Source organism: Cetorhinus maximus, chromosome 15 (genome assembly GCF_964194155.1).
Source record: "Cetorhinus maximus chromosome 15, sCetMax3.hap1.1, whole genome shotgun sequence".
Lineage (NCBI taxonomy): Eukaryota > Metazoa > Chordata > Chondrichthyes > Lamniformes > Cetorhinidae > Cetorhinus > Cetorhinus maximus.
In genome coordinates, this window is record NC_135893.1 from 17,170,832 (window position 1) to 17,198,698 (window position 27,867).

The 27,867-nt window shown below is 43.9% G+C and overlaps 1 protein-coding gene across 1 annotated transcript in view; it reads left to right on the forward strand.

Annotated features, from left to right (window-relative positions):
* Positions 1-5,491: 5,491 nt before the first annotated feature.
* Positions 5,492-27,867, forward strand: part of LOC144690429 (chromodomain-helicase-DNA-binding protein 5-like) — a 93,783-nt gene continuing 71,407 nt past the window's right edge. The window contains exons 1-2 of the mRNA XM_078557930.1: positions 5,492-5,789; positions 20,943-21,097. Coding sequence (XP_078414056.1) covers positions 5,729-5,789; positions 20,943-21,097 — 216 coding nt within the window. The 5' untranslated portion in view covers positions 5,492-5,728. The remainder of the gene's footprint in view (positions 5,790-20,942; positions 21,098-27,867) is intronic.

Sequence of the window (27,867 nt, forward strand, 5' to 3'; positions counted from 1 at the left end):
GTCATGGTGGAACCCAAATAGCATTGGTCAGCAGGTTATTGCTGAGTAAGTGCTGCCTTGACAGCATTGTTGAAGACAGCTTCCATCACTTTGCTGATCATTGAGAGTAGACTGATGAGATGGTAACTGGACGGATTGGATTTGCCCTTTTTGTGGACAGGATATAACTGGTCAATTTTCCACATTGTCGGGTGGATGCCAGTGTTGTATCTGTGCTGGGACAAATTGGCTAAGGCCAAGGCTAGTTCTGGAGCACAAGTCTTCAGCTGGGATGTTGCAGGATCCATCTTTTGCTGTATCCTCTTATTCAGCCATTTATTGATATTGAATAGAAAGAGTAACTCGAGTTTTTGAAGACTGGCATCCATGATGCTTGGCACCCCAGGAGTCGGCTGAGATGGATCATCCATTTGGCACTTCTGGCTGAAACTGATTGCAAATGCTTCAGCCTTGTCCTTTGTACTGATGTGCTGGGCATCCCCATCATTGAGAATGGGGTTGTTTTGGAGTCATCTTTTCTGGTTAATTGTTTTAATTGTCTTCCTCCATTCATGACTGGATGTGGCAGGACTGCAGAACATTGATTTAATCCGTTGGTTGTGGGCTCGCTTAGCTCTGGCTATTGCATGCTGCTTCCACTGTTTAGCGTGCATTTATCCCTGTGTTGTAGCTCACCAGGTTGGTACCTCTTAGGTGTGCCTGGTTACCTTCCTGGCATGCTCCCCACTCTTCATTGAACCAGGATCGGTCGTCTGGCTTGATGGTAGTGTTAAGGATATGCTGGGCTGTGAAGTTTACTGGTTGTGGTTGAGTACAATTCTGCTGTTGCTGACTGCCCAAAACGCCGCCTGGATGCCCAGCTTTGAGTTGCTAGATTTGTTCTGAATCTATCACATTTAGTATGATGGTTGTACCACACAACATGATGGAGGGTGTCCTCAGTCATCTGCACAAGAACTCTGCGGTGGTCACTCCTATAAATTCCGTCATAGATAGAAGCATCTGCAACAGGTAGATTGGTGAGGGTGAGGTCACCTTCGTCCTCTGAATGAGCAGTTCACCTAGTGCCCATCCCTCTTTCCTTGTGGTCCTGCAAATTTTTCCTTTTTAGGTAGATATAATTCTCCTTTCAAATCCTCAACTGACCCTGCCAACACACACTCAGGCAGTGCATGCTACATCCTAACCACTCACTGCATGTAAAAATGTTTTCTCTCATGTTGCCATTGCTTCTTTTGCCAATTACCTTTGGTCAAGTAGGTTTTTCCCTTCTGCTTATTCCCTCAGCACTTGCTGCAGGCCCAGTCTAGATATGGCCAGTTTGGCTTTAGTCGTGCTACTGAGCCACTCTTCATGATGGGCATTGAAGTTCCCCTGTCCAACCCCCCCATCCCACCCAGAGTATATTCAGTGTCCTTTCCGCCCTCAGTGTATCTTCCACTGGTGTTCAACATGGAGAACTACTGATTTATTAGCTGTGGGAGGGTAGTTGGTAGTAATCAGGTGGTTTCCTTGTGTGGATTTGACTTGAAACTTCACTGGGTCTGAAGTCAATATTGAGGACATCCAAGGCCACTCACCCCTGACTGTGTGCCACTGCGTTACCACCTCAGATGAATCTGCCTTTCCAATGAGACAGGGCATATCCTGGGATGGTGATGGAGGCGTGTGGGGCATTTGCTGTTGGGTATGATTCGGTGAGTACAACTTTGTTATGCTGTTGCTTGACTAGTCTGTGGAACAGCTCTCACAATTTTGGCACATTCCCAGATAACAGTGAGGAGGACATTGCAGGGTCAAGTGGGTATGGTGTACCTTTGTCATTTCCGGTGCCTAGGTCACTGTAGGGTGGTTCACCTGGTTTCATTCTTATTGAACTTTTCAGGAGGGTTATGCTACAACTAAGTGGCTTGCTTGGTAATTTCAGGACAGTTAAAGGTCAACCACATTGCTGTGGATCTGGAGTCGCGTGTAGGCCAGACTTGGTAAGGACAGCAGATTTCCTCCCCTGAAGGACATAAGTAAAACTTTAGCCCCTGAATTAGGAAAAGTAAAGTTAGCAAGGGTTTCTGTGACTGAGCTGTGCAGTGACTCCCGGCTGGAAAATGGATGTCAGATGTGTACCAAAACCAGCTCCACTGTAATGACCCCAATGGTCACATGGTCAACTGACACTTGCCAACTAGACAGACATTAAAAGAATGGTGCTTATAGGAATTTAATTCAGCAGGGTTTGACATCTTAAGGAGAAAAAATAAAATTTGAGGTAAAGGTGAAGGAAGGGTTGGAATAAAAGCTTGGGAATGGCATCGTTACTCAACGTTTGCTCCCTCTTGCTTCAAAGCATTTGTGCTTTCTCTGCTTGGATTTGAGGACCCCGAGAGTGAGAGCTCAAAACTCAACACAGATCATTTGCCTTTGCTCCGCGTTACTGATTTTGTGGAAATTCCAACCACTTGGGGAAATTCCTGGGATTGTAGGAAAGGCTTTTCTCCTTGAGTGCACACCCTAGTAATTATGGATACCCTCTGGCCTTGCAGGATTTGAATCTTTCGGGGATTTTGCTGTCTGTTTGCGTATCATGCATTGTGCGAAAAGGGACCATATGCTATCTCTGCAGTGAGACACAGCGAAGACATCTATACATAACTGTCGAAATAAATCTGTCAGCCAACGAAGGCAAGTACAAAAAACAAGCAGTTCAAACTGATGCTACAGAAATAGCACACCTTTGTGTATTATCTCCGAAGCTTTAAAGATCCTCACAGTTCATTTTCTCTCTGACTCCAAAAACTGGATAATAGTTTCAAAAATGTCCTAATAACTTGCCCAAGTGGCCCTCATTTTACATGCAAGCATCTAGACTAAGGTTTGGTTAACCTTCCTGACTGTGGTTGGCTACCATAGCATTGACTGGGATTAATCTTCGAGGAACTGCTGGACTATAGTTGGTTGGGGACCAAATCCTCTGATACCTTGTCGAAATTGCTTTACGTTTACATTTGGGCCTGTTGATTGGTGCTAGTAAGCTATTTAACTACGTCGTGGGAGTGTATTGGGGGCTAAGTGTGACCCTCAGTTGATTCTAAGAAATTGCCTGCACAGGGCTCCCTGATTATTATTTGTTGTTGACCATCTTAACTTCTAAAGTTGCTGAGTGAGCTCCTGTGCTCCTGGTAACCCCCCTTGGCTCCAAGTAGCTAACTCACTAGAGATCAAACCTGGGGACCATGCTGACCTGTGTGTCTCTGTGCAATTCAATTGAGCTTCTGGGGAAGGCAATTAAACATAAGCAACAATTTGCATTTTATATGGCAATTTTCTGCTCTGCATTGTGATAGTGATTTGCAAATAAAAATTGGGTTCAAAATAGAGTTTTTTCAAAAAGATCTCTTCCCTTGCTCCTCCTGCATTTCCTCTGATTTGCAACCTGTTGGTGCATTCCATTGAAATGACAGCAGGAGGAATGCTCAAAAAGTGAATGCAGATTGAAACACTATGGGTGTTAGCCCAGTCTGAGAAAAGCATGTCTCTAAGGCTGGTGGCTAGTTCTTGCTGGCTGGCAATTAAACTGCATGCCATATACTTGGAACAGGTGCCACCCATCAAACACAGGAACTGTCAAAAGTACTGGTGACAGCCAAAACTCACAGGGCACTAACAATGGATGAAAGCAGCAGTGTACACACACACAACTGACACTACCCAGGACCAGTCTAGGGCTAGTTGGATCCCAGTCATTCAATCTACTTTGTTTCCTGCCATAATATGCCATTTGCTGTGAAAGCAACATATTTGTTGTAATTAAAGAATAATTGCAACAAAAAAAATTAAGTCAGGTTTTGAAGTGGCTTAAAATAAACATGCTAACCCTTCTCTTTCAGTAGCATTTTCTTGTAAAATCCATAAGTTACTTTAATGTCATCAAACAAAAAACTTAAAGTTAAGTTTGTTGGGGCACACCTAATAGAAAACAAATCATTAAAATAAATTCAAATTCTAACTGACTTGGAAAATATCTTTTCTCCTATTGCACCCTGTGTATTTAACTCTGGATGGTGAGTTTATAAAGTTGCAATTTTCCATGCTGCTGTTTGCCATACTGATTTAAGACCTGTCTAACATGTTGTATCTGGTTTGAGGTTTAAACATTTCTATAGATTACATCCCAGCTTCACATCTCCCAATGTTCAGAATCTACAGAGATGCATAATTGGTTGAAATGACTGATTTTATAAACCTTTAAGAAACCAAGAACCATTTCACAGATTTTCCTCCTTATTTATTGTATGTTGTGAGAATTTGAGTGTGGACAAACAGCCTGCTGCTTTAAGTGCATGATTTCCTCTACTCTGGTTTTGACCTCAGTTGATTTATTTTAAAAAATGTTGACTGTGGCACATGGTTTAACTATCAGAAGGCATGAGCTAAAGCTGAATAAGATTGGAATAAGAAGGGAAGTTGGTCAGAACATTTGCTTGCAACGAGCTAAAAGAGTTGTGGAATAGGTTGCCAAGAAAGGCTGCAAATCAGGCAATGTGGGTTCAAAAGGTAATTGGATGTTCATCCCCAGAGAGTAAAGGGATTGAGAGATATGGTGAGAATGTTTGAAGTTAGGTTGTTGGGTTTAATGGCCTTGTACCATAATGTTGCTCTGCATATACAGCAATGCTATTTCCTAGTAATACCATGCAAATTAAATTCTGGTAATCTCGCCGACTGTGTCAACTGTGTGGAGCATTCTGGTCAAAGAGCTGGGAAAGTAGAATCAAAAACGCCATTCAAATTGCAACAGGCCAGGTGCCAATGTTATGGCTATTAATCATGCTGCTTGGATGTTTTGGAAATGATGAGCAGGATATATTCAGTGAAAATAATCTCACTGAGGGGGGTTTTGGCTATCAATATGACCCCCTGGAGAAGTGCGTATTGCCTTGTGACTCCTAACATCTCATTATTTTCTCTGAGAATCCTTCAGTGATCTGCTGAATTATCTTGGCAAAATAGTTGTGCAGCGAGATCACAGTTGAGCTGTAAAGCATGAGGGGGTTGCTCAGTGCTTTTAAAAAAATTATTTGCAGCACCAGTGTGCACTGTATATTTTTAAACCTTTTGTATATTTAAATAAAAATGTGTTAAGAATAAAAAGTTCAAAGTAATTAGGGAATATTTCAACAGTAATGGAAAGTCACTAAAACTTCCTCCCTGCCCCCCCTTCCCCCATCCCAAACAGCAGTCTCCACTAGCACCAAAACCTGGTTAACCACTACTATAACTAGCAGGTTAGGGATCATTATGGGATGCATGGTTACTGGGGCAACCAGACGAGACGTCACAACTGGGCATGTGCGTTCCAATTTTTCTCTCCCCTCTTTCTGTCTCTTTTTTTGGATTATTTTCAGGCGGGGGGCTGAGGAGATTTTTTTTGTTGGTGTGTGGCGGCCATTTTTCCACCTCACCCTGACAAATCTGTCAATATAGCCACTCCATCCGGCTCCTGCCTTTTTAAAAATCCAACAAGGACTTTTTTTCCCCCTTTCCAACACCCCCCCCCACCCCCACTCCCACTCCTCCTGCCTTTTTATTCATTTCCAAAAAAAAAATCCTCCTATTTTGCATTTCCTTCCTCTTGTATACAATCTTTCCCTTTCAGGATTTTTTAATGTGAATTTTCCGTGCCCCCTCCCTCTTATCTGTCTCTTAAAAAATACATTTAATTTAACATTCAATGATGCCGGCATCTTTTGGCAATGAGGAGGACGGGATGGAAAACGATGAGGGAGCCCCAGGTAGGTGTTGATGAGGATCTCATTAATAATCATTTTCATGCTTTTAAGTTGTCTTTCGGTGCAACAAAAAAAAAAGAGAGATGAGAATAGCCAGGCAGCAACTCCCTTTGATAGATACAAGGACATGTATACAGTGAACAGAATCTTAAAGCCCAGCAGCGAATGCCGGCAACTTCAGGGTTTGGCCAAGCCCGGAGTGTCTGCAGAAAGTGTGTGACGACGAGGAGGAGGAGCGGGAGCCGGGGCCGCGGGAAGCCGCGATTCGGGGGCTTCTCCTCGGCTTTATTTCGCAAGTTTTTTCCGGGTTCCCCTCCGCTTCCTTGTAGCCGCTGCCGCCGCCGGCACTTTGTGTTCGATGATACCCCCGTGGCGGGGGTCCGGGAGCAAGGAAAGGCTCTGATGCATATTCATTACTAATTCGTTGGTTTTTAGTCATCTTAAAGAGAGAGAGAGAGAGAGAGAGGGAGGGAAGGAGGAAAAAAATTGTTTTGATCCGTGTCTTTTCAAACGCTCCGTTAAACGGGAAAGGCGGCTGTTTAAAACAGTGCAGTCACATCATTTCATAACAAGGACGAAACAAAAGGGAAAATTTACCATAGCATTCTAAATCCATATCCAGCAGCACTTGACATACGTGGGGCTGAAAACGTTGTAAAATTACTGTGTGTATGTTTTAAACCTTATTTTAATTCTCCCGTGCATTTTCTTAATCCCATCTTGATTGAATGGTTGTATTATGGATCATGTTGACAAGACGTGGACCTGTGCAGGAAACATAGTATTCATACCCAATGACATTTGAATTACTCCTGTAGTACACTAACCTGGGGATCTTGTTTTCTCCCCCCAATAATTTTGAATTAACGTTGTGTTAACTAGTTGCTGCATTTTTTTTTCCGGTGGAGGCGTGCAGTATCTGAACACAGCGTTGTTGGGGGGGTGGGGGTGGAGATGGTGTTTTTGTATCTCAGGATGCAAATTTATTGATCCCAACCACTGGTCTTAATGTCTCGTCTTTTATTTTCGTGGTACAATACCTGTTACATTTATTGGATACTCTCTACTACCACCCCCCCCCCCCCCCCCAAAGAAAGGGGACCTCGATAGATCCCGTTCATAGAAACGGTCAGATAATTTTTGAGGGAGGGAAGTTCTGATGCTAAATGTCTGTCACACGTTTGATTACTAATTCTGGCATCGCATTTCTGGAAAGAGTTTTTTTTTTGTCAAATAAAAGAGCAAAGTTTCTGTAACTAATCCTTAGAGAGGGGGGGGGTGGTGGGAGAGAGAGTTTGTGGGGGGTTTGCACTGAAAGATTTGTGGTTTTCTCTCCCTCCCTCTTGCCCATCAGCTTCTTTCCCCAATGATGAACAAATGTTATTCAAAGCAGGCCCATTATGACGTCACAAAGCCGGCCGCAACCTACCCTGCTGGCGGCCGGAGCCCCGCCCCCTCCTTTGCCCTCCCATTGGCTCGCCGGCTGATGGCTGGCTTGGTGATAGGTCAGTCACAGATGGTGACAAGTTCGGTTGAGCTTGCGCTGACATGTAGCAATTATTTGTATCCAAAAGGCAGAGAGAAAAAAAAATGCTCTTTTGTTTGAGCTGCTCCACAGCCCAGGACTGCTCCACCCCACTGCATGTCATTAGGTGGTGCCAGGCTGCTTCCAAAGTTTATTTTATCCTCCTTTCTTTCCCCTTCCCCCTGCCCTCTGCCCCCCCCCCCCCCCCCCCTTTCCTCCCCACTCTTAAGATGGTGACATCTGACAAAAGCAGGGCACAGCCTACACCGGTGCCCACTGCTGCCCCTTCGGTGCCTCACCCGAGTGCCCATTCTTTCTGTGTAAACCTTGACAGTTAAGTCACTTACTTTGTGCCCCATGTGTGTGACAACATCCATCGCATGGACACCCATGCACGCCCCACAGGCGTGCACACTTTCCAGCAGGACTCAAGATATATTTTTAAAAAATGAAAGTCGTGCATTGATGTGGCGCCTCTCACGACCTTCGAACGTCCTAAAGTAGCCAATGAAGCACTTATTGAAGTGTAGCCGCTACTGCAATTTTGAGAATGTGACAGCAAGTTTGTGCATTGCAAGGTCCCACAAACCGAATATAACAATGAGCGGATAATATCTCTTTAATGATGTTGATTGAATGATATATATTGATCATGACACCAGGGAGAACTGCCCTGTTCTTGTTTGAAATATGAAGAAGAGTGTTGCTTTTTATTCATGTGGTTGTTGCTGGCTAGGGCTGGAATGTATTGGTCTATCTCTGGAACCCCCTCCAGCCCCACAACCCTCAAATATCCAATTCTAATTCTGGCACCTTGGCATTCCTAATTTTAATTGTTCCGCCATTGGTGACTGTGCCTTCAGTTGCCAAGTCTCTAAATTTTGGAATTCCCTCCCTAAAACCTCTCTGCCTCTTTATTCTTTCCTTCTTTAAGACGCTGCTTTAAAACAAGTTTGTGGCATCTGCTTAATATGTGGCTTGGTGTCCACTTTTGCTTCAGAACTCTCCTGTGAAGTGCCTTGAGTTGTTTTATTCCATTCATACAGGTTTTGTAGGTGATGATGGGCTGCATTTTTGACCTGCTGTGGTGTTTGATCCAGCTGAGTGGCCTGCTGGGCCAATTCAGAGGGCATTCAAGACTCATGTTGATGTAGGACTGGGGTGTCATATAGGCCCAGAATGGCTAAGGATGGCAAGTTTTCTTCCCTATTCATGGACGTTAATGGACCAGAATTGTTCACAGTACTCACGGTTCAGTCTGACTAGAACTGGCGCAGTGATCAGGGTGTGGCCTAACTGGAGCTCTGTACAATTTGACCATTACCTTGAATGGATACTCCTGCTTTCGTTGGGTAGCTTAACATTCTATAGGCTTTGTTGATTTTTTTTGCCCTGCGTTGGTTGGATGTGTTAATTCTCTTAGACTCCCAACGTTTCTTTCAACTTCATCCATGACTGTTGTGATGACATTTGTGGAGTATGTGTTTGCCTATTTCTTCCATCTGCAGTATTTTACGCTTGTAAGAGATATCCAAGTTTGCTGGTAACACAAAAGATATGCAGCATTGTAAGAAGTACATTTGAAAACATAAAAGTATAGGGAGATATTAATATCTTAAATGAATGGACAAAACTGTGGCAAATAAATCTCAATGTAGGCAAATGTGAGGCCATCCAATATTGTCCAAGAAAGGATAGAACAGGGTACCTTCTAAATGGTGAAAAGCCAGAAACAATGAACGTCTAAAGAGACATAGAGATCCCTGGAGGTAGATTATTAAATGTTAGTAAAAGTTAAATTAAGAGCTGAGTTGTATTCTCTGGGATTTAGAAGGTTAAGGGGGTGATTTGAAAGATGTTGTCAAGGTATTAGGGGAACTGAAGGGGTAGATAGAGAGACTATTTCTGCTCGCTGGGGAATCTAGGACTAAGGGATGTAGCCTAAAAATTAGAGCCAGACCTTTCAGGAGTGAAGTTAGGAAACATTTTTACACAAAAAAGGATGTTAGAAGTTTAGAACTCTTTTCCACAAACAGCAGTTAATGTCAGGTCAATTGTTAGATTTCTAACTAACAAAGGTATTGAAGGAGATGGGACAAAGATGAATATATCGAGTTAGATCACAAATCAGCCATGGTCTCATTGAATGGCAGGACAGGCTCAAAAGGCTAAATGGCCTCCTGTTCCTGTCTTCCTATCCCTGGATTATATTTCACCTGCCATATTTCTGTTCACATACCCTTTGTCCAACTCTCCCTCAGAAACAAGAACCTAACCCCAACCCAGGCCTGATTTTGTTTATTCCCTTCCCGAGCTAATGGGCATGAAGTTCCTATCTTTTTCTTAACTGAACTCTGATACCTCTGCACATACTGGGACTTTTACCTAATGCTCTCCCAATACAGCACCTATTTCTTTGCTAAATGATTCCAAAGTTTTCGCCTCCGCTATACTGCCTGGAAATCTGTTTCAAGTGGTAATTGGTTTGTGTGGCAAGTGGAAAATCTTCCTGATATCAATCCAGAAGTTACCTTTTACTAGTTTGAACGTGTGCCTCCTTGTCCAACTTCCACTGCTTAATTTACTGTAGAATTCTAGATGAATCCTTTCCACACTATTGATTATCTTTTATAATTCCATAAGGACATCTTGAACACATTCTTTCCAGACTGAAGAGCCTAAGACTGTGCTAATAACTCATAGTCCTGACACTAGGAAATCAACTTTTTAGCTGTTTTACACTTCCCCCAAATGTCTCCTTGTTTCTTCGGCATTGGTGTCGGCTGGAATATAACGTTTAAAGTATCGTCTGAAATATGGCCACTCTGACAAGGCAGCTCTCCCTTTGTGTGAGGGAGTAGCTGCCTAGATTATCTAGTCTTGAGCCCACAACCTGCCAAAGTTTCTGGCACTGGAACATAGGAACCACAGAAAAGCCATTCAGTCCTTTGCGCCTATTCTGCTGTTCAGTTAGGTCTTGACTGATCTGCAGATCAACTTGACTGATCAACTCCAGATAGTATGAGCAAGGAAGTCACAAAAAATGTCTGCCTTAGCCAGCGGGGAAGTTTTCAGCTAGCAACATAAATTCAAATAAATTAATTTTATGTGGATTGTAAAATTGGTAACTGTTACCTTGTGAATTTTGTACTCATCGAGGCAGGGGACGTTGATGCTGTCCGATACAGCATAAGCCTCGGGTTCCATTCCTGCTCTGTGCTGAGATAGTTGATCCCAGTTAGGGCAGTGTTTGCAGTACTATGCTTGGCCCCAGCAATCCTTGGGCTATGTAGAGAGGAATATCAGTCAGTTGCCATTCCTGATTGACAAAGGAACATAAATAGGAGGAGGCCATTCAGCCCCTTGAAACTGCTTCACTGTTCAATTAGATCATGGACCTGCACCTCAACTCCATTTTTCAGCCTTTGTTCCACATTTCTTGATATCCTAACTGAAATGAATCTATCAATCTCAGTCATGAAATTTCCTACTGACCCCCAGTATCTACAAGCTTTTTGGAGATGTAAGTTCCAGTTTCCCACTATAATATGTTGGGAAAGAGCTTCCTGATTTCAATCCTGAACGCTCTAGACCTAATTTTCAATCTTCTCGTTCTTGATTTCCCCCACCAGAGGAACTAGCTTCTCCCTATCTACCTTATTGACTCCTGTCATTTTGAACATCTCAATCAGATTGTCCCTCAATTTTCAAAACTTGAGGGAATACAAACCTAGTCTATACAACCTGACCTCATACCTCCGTGGTATCAGTCTGGTGAATTTTCACTGCACCTGCTTCATGACCAATATACCTTTTTCCAAGGTGCAGTGCCCAAAATTGAAAGCAATATTCCAGCTGGGGGCTGACCAGAGCTGTCTATAACTGGGTCTTTCTTTCCTCCCCTTTGAACTGTAGGCCCTTTGAGATAAAGACCAGAGTTCCAGTAGTGCTTTTTGTATGGTCCACTTGAACTCCAGCAACCCCTGTGGAAAGTACATGAGAATGTTGGGTGAGAACAGGGCCAGATGTGGCCTTGATGCTGACCTTCCAATAGCCCTGTGCCTGGACTCGGAGATGCATAGAAACCATTCGGGCGAGGAACTGGAGGGCAGTTAGCATCCATGAATCTCTCGGCCTCAGCAAATAGAGGGTGGTGAGGGAGTAAGTTGGGTAATGATTTCCACTCATGTAACTCCAGAGTGCAGCATGGCATTGGGTGCTTTGCTAGGCTCAAGGTGTCTTATTTTATATTTAAAGGCTCACTACACAGTGCAAATCATTTTATTTTTACCATTTTATTAATATTCACCCCTACTCTTCCCTCAGTATTTCTTAGATTCTTAAGAATGTGTATTTTTCTTGCTGAGGCAATGCTGTTTGGCTGCGATGTGCTTACCCAACAACAGCAATTTACATTAGCACTTTGGACGTGGGGCACTTTACAAGAGTGTAATCAGAAAAAAGTTGACACCGAGCCACGTTAGGAGATGTTAGGGCAGGTTTTGTCGTAGAGGTAGATTTTAAGGATTGTCTTAAAGGAGGGGAGAGAGAGCTGGAGGGTGAGGAGCTTTGGGGAGGGAATTCCAGAGTTTAGGGCCTAGGTAACTGAAGGCACAGCCGGCAAAGAGCTTGGCAGACGGACTAAAGACTGGAGGCCTTGGAAGACTGCAGGTCCGGAGATGGTTACAGAGATAGGGAGGATAGATCATGGAGGAATTTGAAAACAAGGATGAACATTTTAAATTTCAGGTGTTGCCTCAATGGACAGGACAGTGGAGCCGAGAACCTCCTGCCCCATGTAGCTTTGTACCAAACCCAAGAACTGGACTAAACGTTGGTTTAAGCATCAACTACTCAGTTAAGTTTCTTTGAATGCCTCTGGGACTTTCTTTGGATTTAGCATGGCAAGGTGCCCTCTCTGTTTAGTTGACATGCAAATTCTGGCTCCAGACAAACAAAAAGTCGCAACACTTGTGAGGAGGTGTGAGAGATCTTGTTGCTTTTCCAGTTGTACTAAGAACGAGGTGTGAAACTCTGCTGAGTCTGTTTAGTCTTTTTTTCTCATAGATTGGAAGATGTGTAATTAGCAACTCCCAACCCCCACCCCCTGCCTCTCGAAGTAAACTTACTATTGCCTGAGTCAGGTACAGGCAGAGGAACTCAGTGCTGTCATTGGCCTTCTCAAATGGTGTGACAAATTCAGATTTAACTCCCAACATCCATTTGACTCTCATCTTTATTTCTTCCAATTATCTGCCAGCACTATTTTTCTTACTTCCTGAAGCGGTAACACCTTGCTGGGTTACAGTTTCACAGGTGGCCTTGGGTTCTTTGCCCCAAGTGTCTATTATTCGTGTGTGACCATAGGGGCATCAGAGTAGAGCAAAGGCCCTCCACACGACATCTGCTCAGAAACTGTCCAGCACGATAGTGATTGGGCGATGGAATCTGGCTATTAATTTTTTTGCCCGCCTTCCCTTTCTCCTCTCATCACCCCAGTCAGTGTATCCCAGGAATGCCAAGGCTCATTACAGTACTCCAGCTATCCATGGCTGAGATCAGCTAACACAGGAGAGGTAAGGCGATAGTCTAGCGTCTTCCTTGCCTGTGTATGTCAGCTCCTCAAAGCCTTAAGTGTCAGCCATTGTGGCTCAGTTGGTTGCATCCTTGCCTCCGAGTTGTGGGTTCAAAGTCCCCATTCTAGAGTATTGAGCACAAAATTTGGGCTGACACTTCAGCCACTGAGGGAGTGCTGCCTTTCGGACGAGATTTTTAAACTGAGGCCCCATATGCCTTCCCAGCTGGGCATAAAAGATGCCACTGCAATGTTTGAAGACAAGTAGGGGAGTTCTCTCTGGTGCCCTGACCGATATTTATCCTTTGACCACCATCACTAGAACAGACATCTGGGCATTATCATGTTGTTTGTGGGAGTTTGTTGTGCACAAATTGGCTGCTCCTTTTCTTACATTATCACTGTTGTTGGCATCGGCTGGCCTTCCATTCCAGGATGACGTCTACTTAGGGTCCCGAGTTTCGGCCGTGGATCTTCATGTGACTGAGCAGGTTGATTTTTGACCCACAGACCTTTGGACATATGGGGCAGGACAACCCACGAGGCAGTGGGATCCAGAGTGCAGGATTTGCTTGCTATTTTACCACAGTAAACTGCTTTGGGAAATCAAAAGTCTTTTCTTCCTTTGTCCACCGGATGAGGGAGCCCTGGCTGTGTGTTGGCTGACCCTGGAAAGGCCTCGATTTTAAAATTATCAAGAGGGAAGTGAATAAATACATGATGGGAAAACCTTACAGGGCTATGGGGAAAAAACAGGAAAGTGAAATTAATGAGATCGCTCTGTCAGTAAAGGATTTGTCACAGTCGTGATGGACCAAATAGCCGATGCCTTTGCTGAATCATTCTATGATTCACCCTTCTTTTCAAATCCCTCTGTGGCCTCGTCCCTCACGACCTCCATGACCACCTCCACCCCTGGAACTATCCAAGATCTCTGTGTTCCTCCAATTTTAAACTCCTGCACGTCCCTGACTTTAATCGCCCCGTCATTGGTGGCCGTCTCTTCAGCTGCCTGGACTCCCGAGTTCTGGAATTCCCTCCCTGTAATCCTCTTTGTCTCTCTACTGATCTCTCCCCCTTTGAGGCGCTCCTTAAAACCAAGTCTTAGGTCACCTGTTCTAATATCTCCTTCTGTGGCTTGGTGTCAGCTTTTGTTTGATAATGCCCTGGTGAAGTGCCTTGGATGGGATGTTTTACTATGAAAAGGCACTATATAAATGCAAGTTGTTGTTGTTGTTTACTGTGCTGTGTCATGGTGGTGATCTCTGCTGGACAGTGTGTAAGTGTGCGAGGAATGTTTGCCGCATTTTCATGATAGTGGCATCGAAAATGCTTGAAACTCTCAGCTCTGAAGAGTGGCCTCCACCCTGCACAATACCTGCCTCTCACCCTTTCCCACTTAGAGTGACCTGATGTGTATTTCCAGCATCTTTTGTGTGTTTCTCCTCAGGTTCCTGATGTGTAGCTTTAAAAAAAAAATTAAAATAAGCTCCGATCCTTTATGAAGACAGTGCCCCTTAAATTTGTGTATTATTTTCAGTAATGGATTTGAGGCCAGCTTGCTGCCTGTCCCCCCACACTCAGTGTCCAGGCTGAGATAGTAATTCCAGAAGGGCACTTATAGCATTGCCCAAGGAATTAGAAATTATACAGCTGGGTGATAGTATTCGATCAGGAAACTATTTGCTTTTCCCTGACTGAGATGTCCTGCCACGACTCTTCCCTCTAACCTGGCAGAGGATTGATAGAATTGCAGGTTGTTTTTCTGTTTCTGTGTGCCTATTTCAGGTGTATGGGTTTTAAATGCTCGTGAACCTCCCCCTGCCACCCAGAGTCACTGACACAGGCAGGTTCCACTGTCAGCAGTTGCCCCTTAGCACATTGTCCAGAGTTTGTACAGAGTGGTGATGGGCTGTTCAACAGTTGAGGGCATTGCCTTCACTGGCCCCCCACCCACACATCCCTCCCCATCTACTCTCTATCACCAACTTATTGGATTTTATGTGGTTATGCTTCCAGTAATCTCTGTTGGTACCTGGAGAGATTCAAATCAACTCTCTTAACCCTTGTGAACAGTGACCATAAGCAGGAATCCAGGCTGAATTCTAGTTTCCGTCTCAAAAAGCATTCAATTGGCTATAAAGCTACATTGGGACATTTGGAGACCTTTAATGACATTTTATAAATACAAGTTTTTTTTTGTTTCTTTATTACTGACCACCTGATTGTTTCTCTTTCCACCTCTCTTCTCCTCCTCCTGCTGTTTGCCTTTTCTCCTCTTCCTGTTACCCTCTCCTTCTTCTGCCCTGCACTACACACAGCCCCAACCTCCCTCTATCTAGAAAGTGGTTGGATGTTCCTCGCCCTTTGCCCTGCTCATTATTGACTGGGTTGTTGTCTTGGGCCTGGAGCATATATTCTGATGGGTCAAACTGATCATGGTGACAGCACCCGCACCATGATGCTGGTATTTCCATGGTAGCGAAATCTGGTGCTGTTAACCATGTTACTCATTATTTCAGCAGGTAATCCATGAAGTAAAGCCCACACATCAATCAGAATGCATTTTGCTTTCTGTCTTACTATTTTTACCAACAAGCACAGGGAAAGTTCACACACTTATTACAGAGAAAGTTCACCTGCATACACTGCGAATATGAGTATTGAGGTCATATAACCAAATGATTGTGTCTATAACTCATTTCTATTTATTCGTTAGAAGTCAGTTAGCCACATCTGGATTCTCAATTAGCCACATGTGGCTAGATGTTAATGTATTGGACAGCACTGAAATGGAGTACAAAGGGCTGTCATACAAACCCAGTAGGACTTTGCCTGCAAGTATCATCAAGGGCCATTTCTAGGCATCTATTGCTAAATCATTGATAATACAGTACAGTAGAAAAATAGCTTGTCATCACAGTAGTTCATCAGAGAATGGCTGCTGGCATCACTCTGACCTTGAGCGAGATGCTACCTCTTACTATTGGCTCCCCACACAGGAAGGAATGGTCCACTCTTGGGGGCAACCTGAGTGACGTTGTGCCCTGTTGATATTCTGCCTTGTCCTTCATCCTATCAGAACTGTCCTGCCTCTTCATTAATGGGAATTCTTGAGGGTTTGGGGGCTCAATCAAAGTTAACCGAGGATTGTTCAGCTCACTGTGCAATGCCACATCTGGAAAGTGTAGCAGAAGCATTGGCTTTGGGTTCTGATAGTGGCTAAACTTCAGCAAAATTGATAACCAGAGGCAGGGTTTGGACAGTAAGATTGTGTGGGGTGTCAATCAATTTACGGGTTACAAACCATTCAGGGGATCATCCAATTAGTAGTGACAAAGGAAATTGCTATTTACCTTGCGAAGTTTAAGACACTGAAAAAGTTGTCAAGAAAACATAGAATGTATATGAATGAGGATTAACTGCTGTGTGTGATGTTGAAAGGAATGGATTAAGAATATCATTTACACATAGTTTGTAATAATAAAGATCTCCACGTAGAGTTGTGTTAGTGAGGACTAAGCATATCTCACTGTACCCTGGGAGAGCTTGTTGGGACAGTGTAGAAGGTGCTTTACTATCTAACCAATGCTGTACTTGAGCAGGCAGTGTTGGATACTGCTTATGGATGCTCTGGGGAAAAATGATTAATTTTTGAACACTGCCAGCTCTCACTTTGTTTATATTTTAGTCAGATTGTTTTCTTTAATGTACATTGACCTCTAATAACCTTGAATATGAGGCACCATCTTATATTAGCAACATTGAATCTGAGCCCCGGATTGAATTCCAGCCTGTAACTTCCTCTCTGTAGCACTTAATTATATAATGTACACTGTTGAAGATTTGCCTGAACAAGTGAATATGTCCTGAGAAACAGTGAAGAGTGGTGCATGGGCTGTAAGGTTTTAGGACACTTCATCTTGGTGATCGAGATGGAGAGGAGGAGAGATATCTGGAGGAGGGGAAAGAGGTCTTCCAGACACATATTTGAAGGCAGTGCTGGTGGTCAGTGCTGAGTCAAGCCCAAGGGCCTGGATGCAGTGTCACAAGAAGTTGTGGCACCCCAGCCACAAACATTCGCTCCCTCCACCACCGATGCACAGTAGCAGCAGTGTGTACCATCTACAAGATGCACTGCAGGAGCTCACCAAGGCTGCTTCAACAGCACCTTCCAAACCCGGGACCACTGCCTTCTAGAAGGACAAGGACAGCAGACACATGGGAGCACCATCACCTGCAAGTTCCCCTCCAATCCACTCACCATCCTGACTTGGAAATATATCGCCGTTCCTTCACTGTTGCTGGGTCAAAATCCTGGAACTCCCTCCCTAACAGCACTGTGGGAGTACTTACACCACATGGACTGCAGCGGTTCAAGAAGGTGGCTCACCACCACCTTCTCAAGGGCAATTAGGGATGGGCAATAAATGCTGGTCCAGCCAGCAAAGCCTACATCCCATGAATGAATAGGAAGGGATTGATGAATGTTTAGCAGTTTATTTTCAGTACAGTGTTTGGGGTGACTTCTGTCTTTGACTAGATTAGGTTATGACCTGTGTTTGTATCTTGGAACCTGTTTAAAGGAAGAAAGACTTCTATTTCTTTCCTGCCTTTCATGTCCTCAGCATGTCCCAAAGAGCTTTGCAACCAACTAAATCCTCTTGAAGTGTAGTCACTGTTGCAATGTAGGAAATGTGACAGCCATTTTTTGCATAGCAAGATCCCACAAACAACAAAGTGATAATGACGAGATAATCTGTTTTAGTGATGTTGATTGAGGGATAAATATTGGCCTGGGCACCGAGGAGATTCCCCTGCTCTTCAAAATAGTGTCATGGGATCTTTTACCCCTATCTGAGAGGGCAGATATGGCCTCGATATAACGCTTCAATGATGAAACATGAAAGGGCTCTGAAGAAGAGTCATACGGACTCTAAATATTAACTCTGTTTCTCTCTCCGCAGATGCTGTTAGACCTGCTGAGTTTTTCCAGCATTTTCTGTTTTTGTATGAAAGAAGGGTTTCCTGGTTTACTCAGTTGGTTAGGGACGTATGATATATTGTATACAACCAGTAGAGTCCAGGGTTAATCCTTGGTCTGTAAGGGGTTAGCCAATCTCTGGCCAGACTGCATCGCGCCATCACTGAAAGAATCGAGTGTGGTTGTATTTTTAATTGAAATGTGACAATGTCGACAATTATTGCCCATTTGCGTTGCTGAGAGGAGCCATTGGTGGGCCCTCTCCTTGCAGTACTTAAATTTTATTCTTCAATGAAAATATTGTTATTTGGAAAGAAAGTAAAACTTGCATTTCTGTAGCACCTTGCGTGACCTCGGAATGTCCCAAAGTTCTTTACAACCAATGGAAGTATTTTTGAACTGTAGTCACTGTTGTGGTGTAGGAGTGGGGTGTTTGACAAGGGGTAATATGCAGAGCCAGCTACATAATGGGGGCTTCTGGTAGGGTGAAGACTAGACCAAGTGAGGGTGACAGCTTTGATTCCTTAAAGGACATTTACGAGCTGATTGGATTTTTGTAACAATCCAGCTGGCTTAATAATTTTCTTTTGCGCTTGCCCATAAGTGACCAGATTACAGCAACTGGAAATTGCAGAGCAATGAACCAAGAGTGATGTATTGGATGGGGAAAGCACGTTAGACAGGGCACCATCATTGCTCATCTGAAGAGCACGGAGAAAGTAAGGAGGGGTGTGCTGGAACTATTCCATGAATCACCGTGGATTTAGAAGAAGGACCTCCCTCACTCACTGCTGCAGTCCTTTGAGGAGGTAACTACCTTGTGCTCAAGGGCTAAGCAGGTGATATTATTTGCTTGGATAATCAGAAGACATTTGTTAAAAATTTCACAAGTGAAGCTTTTAATGAAGATTAAGACACGGGTAGTTAATAACAGCTAAACTAACTGGACACCTGGCTTGTTGATCAGGTGGGGAAAGCTCTGTCTAGGGCAAGTGATTAGGGGAGTTTCGCAAGAGTCTATTCTGGGTACCTCACTGTTCCCAAGTGAGATTTATTTAATTATTAACTCTGCTGGTGATACCAAGATATTTGATTAGGTAAATCCAGCTAACATTTCCTATGATGTTTGAGGCGAACAATTATAATCCTTCCATGAAAAATAAAGCCTTTCTGCTGCAGTTTCTTTTTCCCTCTAATTCTTCATGTGTGAGGCTAGGCAGTGCGTCAGCAGGATATGCAACTGTCCCAGATTTCTGCACTCCTCCAGCCCTACAACCCTCCGGGACCTCTGCATTCCTCCATTTCTGGCCTTGTGCATCCCTGGTATTCATTGGCTCACCATTAGCAGCCATGCTTTCAGCTGCCTAGGCCCTAAACTGGAAATTCATCCCTAATCCTCCCCACTTCACCATCTCCTTTAGGGCACTCCTTAAAACTTACCTCCCTAAGGGGAAGCCAGATCAGCATGAGGGAGAAAAGAGTGGAACAATATTGTTATGTTCCCAGTACAGATTGCTAACTTTTTTAAAGAGATGGATTTCCAACCAATGGAAATAACTGAAGGACAAGGTTTCACATTTTAAGATTTTTACTGTAACAAACAAACTAAAGTGAACATAGACTAAACATTAACAGAATTACCTGGAAAAACTCAGCAGGTCTGGCAGCATTGGTGGAGAAGAAAACAGTTGACGTTTCGAGTCCTCATGACCCTTCGGCAGAACTGAAGTATAGTTAGGAGAGAGGTGAAATATAAGCTTAAATTTCACCTCTCTCCTAACTATACTTCAGTTCTGCCGAAGGGTCATGAGGACTCGAAATGTCAACTGTTTTCTTCTCCACCGATGCTGCCAGACCTGCTGAGTTTTTCCAGGTAATTCTGTTTTTGTTTTGGATTTCCAGCATCCGCAGTAGCTTTTAGCTTTTTGTTTTTATAGACTAAACATTACTTAACAAACAAATAATATACCAAACTAAAGAAAGGTACTTTTGCAACAACTAATTAACACAATCAAAATCTGCCGTACAAAACCGTTTTATTTTACGCCAGACTTCTGACAGAGTGTAGCAATACAAAATTAAATCCCAAGTTAATCCCAGATTTCCAGCAAGCTTACTTCTCTCTGTCCGGCCAGCTCGAATCTTCCAGTGCCCTCCGAAAATCATTCCACTCAGTCTGAGCATTCCAGAATCGACTTTGACCAGCAGGGCCCACCTTGGCGACTCCTCGTCCCTTAAATCTTCATAGGTCCCGTCAGCCCTGTCCCCTTCCTTTTGAATAGAAACCAACTTTTACAAATATTTTGTTTAGTTGCTAACACAAGAACAGTTCACACTACTCTCCACAGCAGCAGCTGCTGCAATTCGGCACAGGCGTAATTATTTTGTGTCTCTTATTCTTCCTCTGTGTCTGTCTCCAAAAGCAGCTGTTCGTTTTCCTCTGTCAAGGTTTGAAAACTGTCACTTGTTTTTCAATAGGTTTGAGTTTCCTTCCCCATGGCAACCAGATCACATGGGCCTGTCTTCAGGCAGAGGTTTAGTATGATTGCCTTTCCCCCTCTCCAGAGCGTTCTGTTTCACCTTAAATTAAATGAGACATTTTAAAACATAACTGTCTTGCAGAGGGAAGAGGCTTGTGTAAGCATAGTCACTGCCATAGACTAGTTGGTTTCAGTACTGTGTACATTTTTTTATACCACTTAGATCAAACATTTGGTCACCTGTTCACATATCTCCTTATGTGTGGCATTGTCAAATTTTGTTAAATAACGCTCCCGTAAAACTCCTTGGGACATTTTACTACCATAAATGCAACTTATTGTTTGACCAACAAGAAAGAATCTAATAAGCAATCCATCATGGACACAGATGTTTCAGGTTTGATAGTGAAAGTATTGTTTCTTCACGTAGTGAGCCACTGAGACCTGTAACTAACTGGTAACCGATACATGCACATCCTCACCCTCAAACTAAATTATTTTGAAGTCTTTCTTGTGGGGGAGTGTGGACCTCCTCCAGTCTGATGCAGTTAGTCCTTGGTTGAACTCTGAAAGTCTTTCTTGATTTCCACAGAGGAGGAGGAGGAGGAAGAGGAAGAGGAGGAGGAGGACGAGGAAGGTCGTGAAGCAATGTTTTCTGAAGAAGAGCCAGCCAAAGTGAAGAAAAAAAGGAAACCACGGAAACAGAAAGAGAACAAGACTCCCAAAATGAAGAAGAGAAAGAAAGAGGTAGTGTGGAGAAGAACCATGGCCATACTAAGGTTATTGAGGGAAGGAATCAGAGGGATTATAGCTACGCTGAGGCATTTGGGGGGGAAAAGAAGGGGATTGCAGCCATATGGAGGAAATTTGGGGGGAAAAGAGAGATTTCAGTGAGGCTGGGGTAATTGAGGGATGAAGGAGTCATTGCAATGAGGCTGGGGTAATTGGGGATGAAGGAGAGACGGATTGTAGCGAGGCTGGGGTAATTGGAAGTCGAGTACTAATGACAACTAGCATTTTTATGGCACCTTTTTAGTGTTGAAAAGGCCCTTTTACAGATCGGGAAGAAATAAATAATCAGAGGGTTAGAGGAATGGACTGTGAGCCATAAGAGTTAAATTGACCAAAATCATGGAAGAAAAGATAAATCTTGTGAATATTTTTAAAGGTGGATGGAGAAGTTTCAGGGAGGGAGTTCCAGGCAGTAGGACTGAGTGACTGAAGGTTTTGCCACCAATAGTGGGGTGAAGTGAGGGGATTGAACAAAGGGTCTGAGGGACTGAAGGCTGCGGGAAAGGATATATAACTAGAGGAGGTTGCTGAACCAGGATGAATCAAGGCTGTGGACTTGTTGATGCGGATGATGATTTCAAATTTCATGCATCTGGGAATAGGACACTAGTGTAGAGCAGCAAAGTAAGGAATGATGAGTGAGCAGGACTTAGTAAAAAAGAAAGACTTGTATTTGTATCGCACTTTTCACGACCACTGGGCATCTCAAACGCTTTACAGCCAATGAGGTACTTTTGAAGCGTTTTGAGGTACTGTTGTAATGCAGCCACAGCTGACACACAGGATGTAGAGAAGTCGGAGCTTCTGGAGGATAACAAGGAGGCCACTGGAGAAATAGAGTCCAGGGACAACAAACTGCTTAAGGGTATCAGTGACAATGGAGATAGTGTTTTTCTCGACTACATGCTGCCCCTCGGCCCACATCATCCAGAAGCACAGAGTTAGTTTTTATATGTATGCTGGTCTACCTCATGATCATCTTCCTCGACTCCTGCACTATTGCTGAATTATCAGACTGCTTAACCAACAGCCAGTACTGGATGAGCAGAAATTTCCTCCAATTAAATATCGGCGAAGACTGAAGCCATTGTTTTCAGTCCCCACTCCAAACTCCGTTCCCTAGGTACTGACTCCATCCTTCCCCCTGGGTCTGAGACTAAACTAGTCTGTTGCTAACCTTAGTGGTGACACCAAGACTGCTTATTTCCACCCCTGTACATTGCCCGCATCCTTCCCCTGTCTCAGTTCATCTGTGGCTGAGACTCTCATTCATGCCTTTGTTACCTCTAGACTTGACCATTCCAACTCATTCCTGGCTAGTCTTCCACATTCTAACCTCTGTAAACTTGAGATCATCCAAAGCTCTACTGTCCGTGCCTTAGAAACATAGAGACATAGAAAATAGGAGCAGGAGTAGGTCATTTGGCCCTTCGAGCCTCCTCCACCATTCAATATGATCTTGGCTGATCCTCTATCTCAACGCCGTACTCCCACTCTCTCCGCACACCTCTTAACATCTTTAGTGTCCAGAAATCTATCTATTTCCTCCTTAAGTATATTCAGTGACTTGGTATCCACAGACCTCTGTGGTAGAGAATTCCATGGGTTCACCACCCTCTGAGAGAAGAAGTTTCTCCTCATCTCAGTCCTAAATGGCCAACCCCATTTCCTGAGACTGTGACCCCTTGTTCTAGACCTTCCAGCCAGAGGAAACATCATCCCTGCATCCAGTCTGACCAGCCCTGTCAGAATTTTAAACATTTCAATGAGATCCCCTCTCATTCTTCTAAACTCCAGTGAATATAGGTCTAGTCTGCCCAATCTCTCCTCATATGACCACCCTGCCACCCCAGGAATCAGTCTGGTGAACCTTTGCTGCACTCCCTCTATGGCCAGTATATCTTTCCTTAGATAAGGAGACCAAAACTGGACACAATACTCCAGTTGTGGTCTCACCAAGGCCCTGTACAGCTGCAGTAAGACATCCTTGCTCCTGTACTCAAGTCCTCTCGAAATGAAGGCCAACATACAATTTGCTTTCTTAACTGCTTGCTGCACCTGCATGTTTGCTTTCAGTGATTGGTGTACAAGGACACACAGGTCCCTTTGTACATCAACATTTCCCAATCTATTACCAATTAACTCACAGCAAGTCCTGTTCCACTATCATCCCTGTGCTTGAGGTGTCAGCTGTGGCTCAGTTCATAGCACCCTCGCCTTTGAATCAGAGGGTTGTGGGTTCATGTCCCACTCCTGGAAAACCAAGAACTGTGAATGTACTCGAAAGAAGTTGCAATCTGTGACTGTTGGTAACTTGAAAGAGTATCATCCCTGTGCTCGCTGACCTATATTGGCTCCCTCCATGGCCTCGCCTCTCCCTATCTCTGTAATCTCCTCCAGCCCCATAAACCTTGGCTCCTCTAATTTTGGCCTTTTGTGTATCCCCAGTTACAATTGCTCCGCCATTGGTGGCCATGTCTTCAGTTGGTTAGGCCCCAAGCTCTGGAATTCCCTCCCTACACCTCATTGCCTCTCTCCCTTGCTTTCCTCCTCTTAAGACACTCGATAAAACCTACCAAACTTTTGCTCATCTGACCTAATATCTCCTTACATGGCTCGGTGTCATATTTTGTTTTATAACGCTCCTGTAAAATGCCTTGGGACGTTTCATTATGTTAAAGGTGCTTTATCAACATGTTGTTGTAGAGGGAAGAAATGCTGTGGAAGCCAGCAGTCTTGGTAACAGGTGAGATGTGGAATTTGCAGCCTAGCTCTTAAACAGGGCACCGAGGTTTTACTTGGTCTATTTTGGTGAGTGACTGTTGAGGCTAGTGGAGTTAGCCATATGAAAGTGGAATTTATGACCGTGTTCAATCAGAAAAACTAGATAGTGGACAAGTAGTGTGACTGCACAGGGAAGGATACTGATGCTTCAGAGAGACTTCTAAAAATTCATTCATGGGATATGGGTGTTGCTTTCTAGGCCAGCATTTATTGCCCATCCCTAATTGCCCTTGAGAAGATGCTGGTGAGCTGCCCTCTTGAATTGCTGTAGTCCCTGTGGTGTAGGTGCACACACACTGCTGTTAGGGAGGGAGTTCCAGGATTTTGACCCAGTGATGGTGAAGGAATGGCAATATATTTCCAAGTCAGGATGATGAGTTGCTTGGAGGGGAACTTCAAGATGGCGGTGTTCCCATGTGTCTGCTGCCCTTGTCCTTCTGGATGGTAGCGGTCGTGGGTTTGGAAGGTGCTGTTTAAGGAGCCTTGGTGAGTTTCTACAGTGTATCTTGTAAATGGTATACACTGTGCGTCGGTGGTGGAAGGAGTGAATGTTTGTGGATGGTGTGCCAATCAAGTGGGTGGCTTTGTCCTAGATGGTATCAAGCTTCTTGAGTGTTGTGGGAGTTGCACTCATCCAGGCAAGTGGAGAATATTCCATCACACTCCTGTCTTGTCCCTTGTAGATGGTGGACAGGCTTTGGGGAGTTGGGAGGTGAGTTACTCATCGCAGGATTCCTAGCCTCTGACCTTGCTCTTGTTGCCACGGTATTTATATGGTTAGCTTCTGGTCAATGGTAACCCCCAGGATGTTGATAGTGGGGGATTCAGCAATGGTAATGTAATTGAATGTGAAAGGGTAATGGTTAGATTCTGTCTTGTTGGAGATGGTCATTGCCAGGCATTTGTGTGGCACAAATGTTTTTTGCCACTTACCAGCCCAAACCTGAATATTGTCCAGGTCTTGCTGCATTTGGACATGGACTGCTTCAGTACCTAAGGAGTAGCAAATGGTGCTGAACATTGTGCAATCATCAGTGAACATCCCCACTTCTGACCTTATGATGGAAAGAAGGTCATTGATGAAGCAGCTGAAGATGTTTGGGCCTAGGACACTACCCCGAGGAACTCCTACAGTGATGCCCTGGAACTGAGATGATTGACCCCCCCCAAACAGCCACAACCCACTTGCTTTGTGCTGGGTATGACTCCAACCAGTGGATAGTTTTTCTCCTGATTCCCATTGACTCCAGTTTTGCACAGGCTCCTTAATGCCATACTCGGTCAACTGCTGCCTTGATGTCAAGGGCAGTCGGTCTTGCCTTACCTCGAGTTCAGCTCTTTTGTCCATGTTTGAACCAAGGCTGCAATGAGATCAGGAGCAGAGTGACCCTGGTGGAACCCAAACTGATTGTAAGTGAGCAGGTTATTGTAGATTCATTCAGGTGCTACCTGGTGTGAGGAAATGCAAATATCAAGAAAGACTTGAGAAAGTTGTTTTTTTTTGGTTAGAACAACCCAGATTACAGGGTGACATATAGAAGCATTAACAATTTTGAAAGGATGGGGCAGGGCAAGTAGAATCAGACTTCTTCCAGTAGATGAGGCGGCCAAAAACAGGGGGGTTTGGGGGCAAAAGATACAAGGGGGAAATGGTGGCGTAGCGGTAACATTGCTGAACTAGTAATCCAGAGACCCAGGCTAATGCTCTGGAGACACGGGTTCTAATCCCACCATGGCAGCTGGTGGAATTTGAATTTAGCTAATAAATCTGGAATATAAAGTTAGTTTCATCATCACCGTTACTAACACTATCATTGATTGTTATAAGAACCTATATGGTTCACTAATGTCCTTTAGGGAAGGAAATCTGTCGTCCTTACCTGGTCTGGCCTATATGTGACTCCAGACCCACAGCAATGTGGTTGACTCTTGACTGCCCTCTGAAATTGCCTAGCTAACCACTCAGTTCAAGGGCATTTTGGTATAGGCAACAAACGCTGGCCTTGTCAGTGATGCTCACATCCCAGGAAAGTGTAAAGAGAAAAAAGAATTAGTTTAGAGTGTGGGCAAAACTCCCTCAAACACAATTGTAAGGCTGAGGAATTTACTCCCGTTCTGCCTCATCCACAATGTCAATATTTGAGATCAGATTGGATGGTGGAGGGGTGAAGGGGTCTGGAAACAGGACAGTTTACCTATTTGTTTGTTTGGAGGGTAAAAGTCAGTAAAGACTGTTTGGGCTGAATGGTCTGTTTCCATGTTATAACTTTTATTTATTAAGGGTGTAGTTATAAGCTAACATGGTCCAGGGTAAAATCTTGAAAGTGATGGGATGGTAATGCAAGTGTGACCATGTTATTGTTACAGAAGCTGCGGCAATTCTGATTTTTTAAGAAGCAGCTGGCCTCTGCCAAAGAGAGGTGGGAGAGTGGTCTTTGGCTGAGAACAAGTTTAAGCTTAGCTGCAACAAAAATAAAAATAGCCGGAAAAACTCAGCAGGCCTGACAGCATCCGCGGAGAGGAATACAGTTAACGTTTCGAGTCCGTATGACTCTTCATCAGAACCTCAGTTCTGCTGAAGAGTCATACGGGCTCGAAACGTTAACTGTATTTATCTCCGCAGATGCTGTCAGACCTGCTGAGTTTTTCCAGCTATTTTTATTTTTGTTTCAGATTTCCAGCATCTGCAGCATTTTGCTTTTATCTTAAGCTTAGCTGTGGTGTTCTTCCCGAGTTGTTTGCCAATTAGCCACTGTCTAGGCTTGGAAGAAAAGAAAGCCTTGCACTCTTATAATGTCTTTCATCACCTCAGGATGTCTCAAAGCGCTTTATAACTAAGAAAGTACTTTTGAAGTACAGTCACTGTTATAATGTAGGAATTTGCACTTAAGTTCTCACAAACAGCAGTGGGATAAATGACCAGATAATTTAGTGATATTGACTGCGGGATAAATATTGGCCAGGACTCTGGAGACAACTCCCTTGCTCTTCTCCGGAATAGTGCATTAGGAGTTCACTTGAGAGGGCTGATGGGACCTGAGGTTAATGTCCCATTTGAAAGACGTCACCTCTGACAGAAGAGCATTCCCTCAGAATCGCGCAGGGGTGGGTGGCTGGTAGCCACCGAGATTAAGTGCTCAAGTCTCGAGATTGGGGCTTGAACTCACAACCTTGTGACATAGATTGGAGTGTTGCCCACTTAGCTATGGCTGATGTAGCCTAGATCAAGGTCTGCCTCAGAATCACAAGTTGGCATGAGGACAATATTAGTGATTTCCCCCGATCTTCAACTGCTGATTGTGCCATTTTGTAGCAGTTGGAAATTGGCCTAGTTTTGTGATGTTTTATTTAACTGGGGGCCTGGGCTGTGTTCTGCATTGGGATATTTCTGCATCTTTCACTGTTTGGTGGATTAAAAGAAGGACACTGATTGGAGAAACACAACAATCTCATTGCTTCCATAATAAAAACAGAAAAGGCTGTTAAAATTCAGCCAGTCTGGCAGCATCTGTGGAGAGAGAAACAGAGTTAATGTTTATTACTCATTAATTCCACATTGGTTTCAGGTTAACCTGGGGTTTTCAGAAAGACATATGATTTCTGTGACATTTGCTAGTTGAACAGCAGAGGAACTCAGAGAGGGGACTCCTTTCTCTTGATACTTAAGCCAGAAGCATTTCCATTCTTATCTCTAATTTAGCTCAGGCTGCGTCCAGTGTCTGAAATCAGACAGGAGTTATTTTTTCTTTTTGGAGACATGTGTCTTGCAGAATCGTTTGTGGTAAATTTTACCATTTGTGCAATATTTGATTTTCAGGAACAAATTAGTTGGTTGTCAAAGTTGTTGTTTATCCCTGACCTTACCATAGGAGGGCTTAATTATTGCCTCACCTGAAGGCGCTGACTGTTGCCATGGGGCAGGCCCCATGAGCAATGTCCTG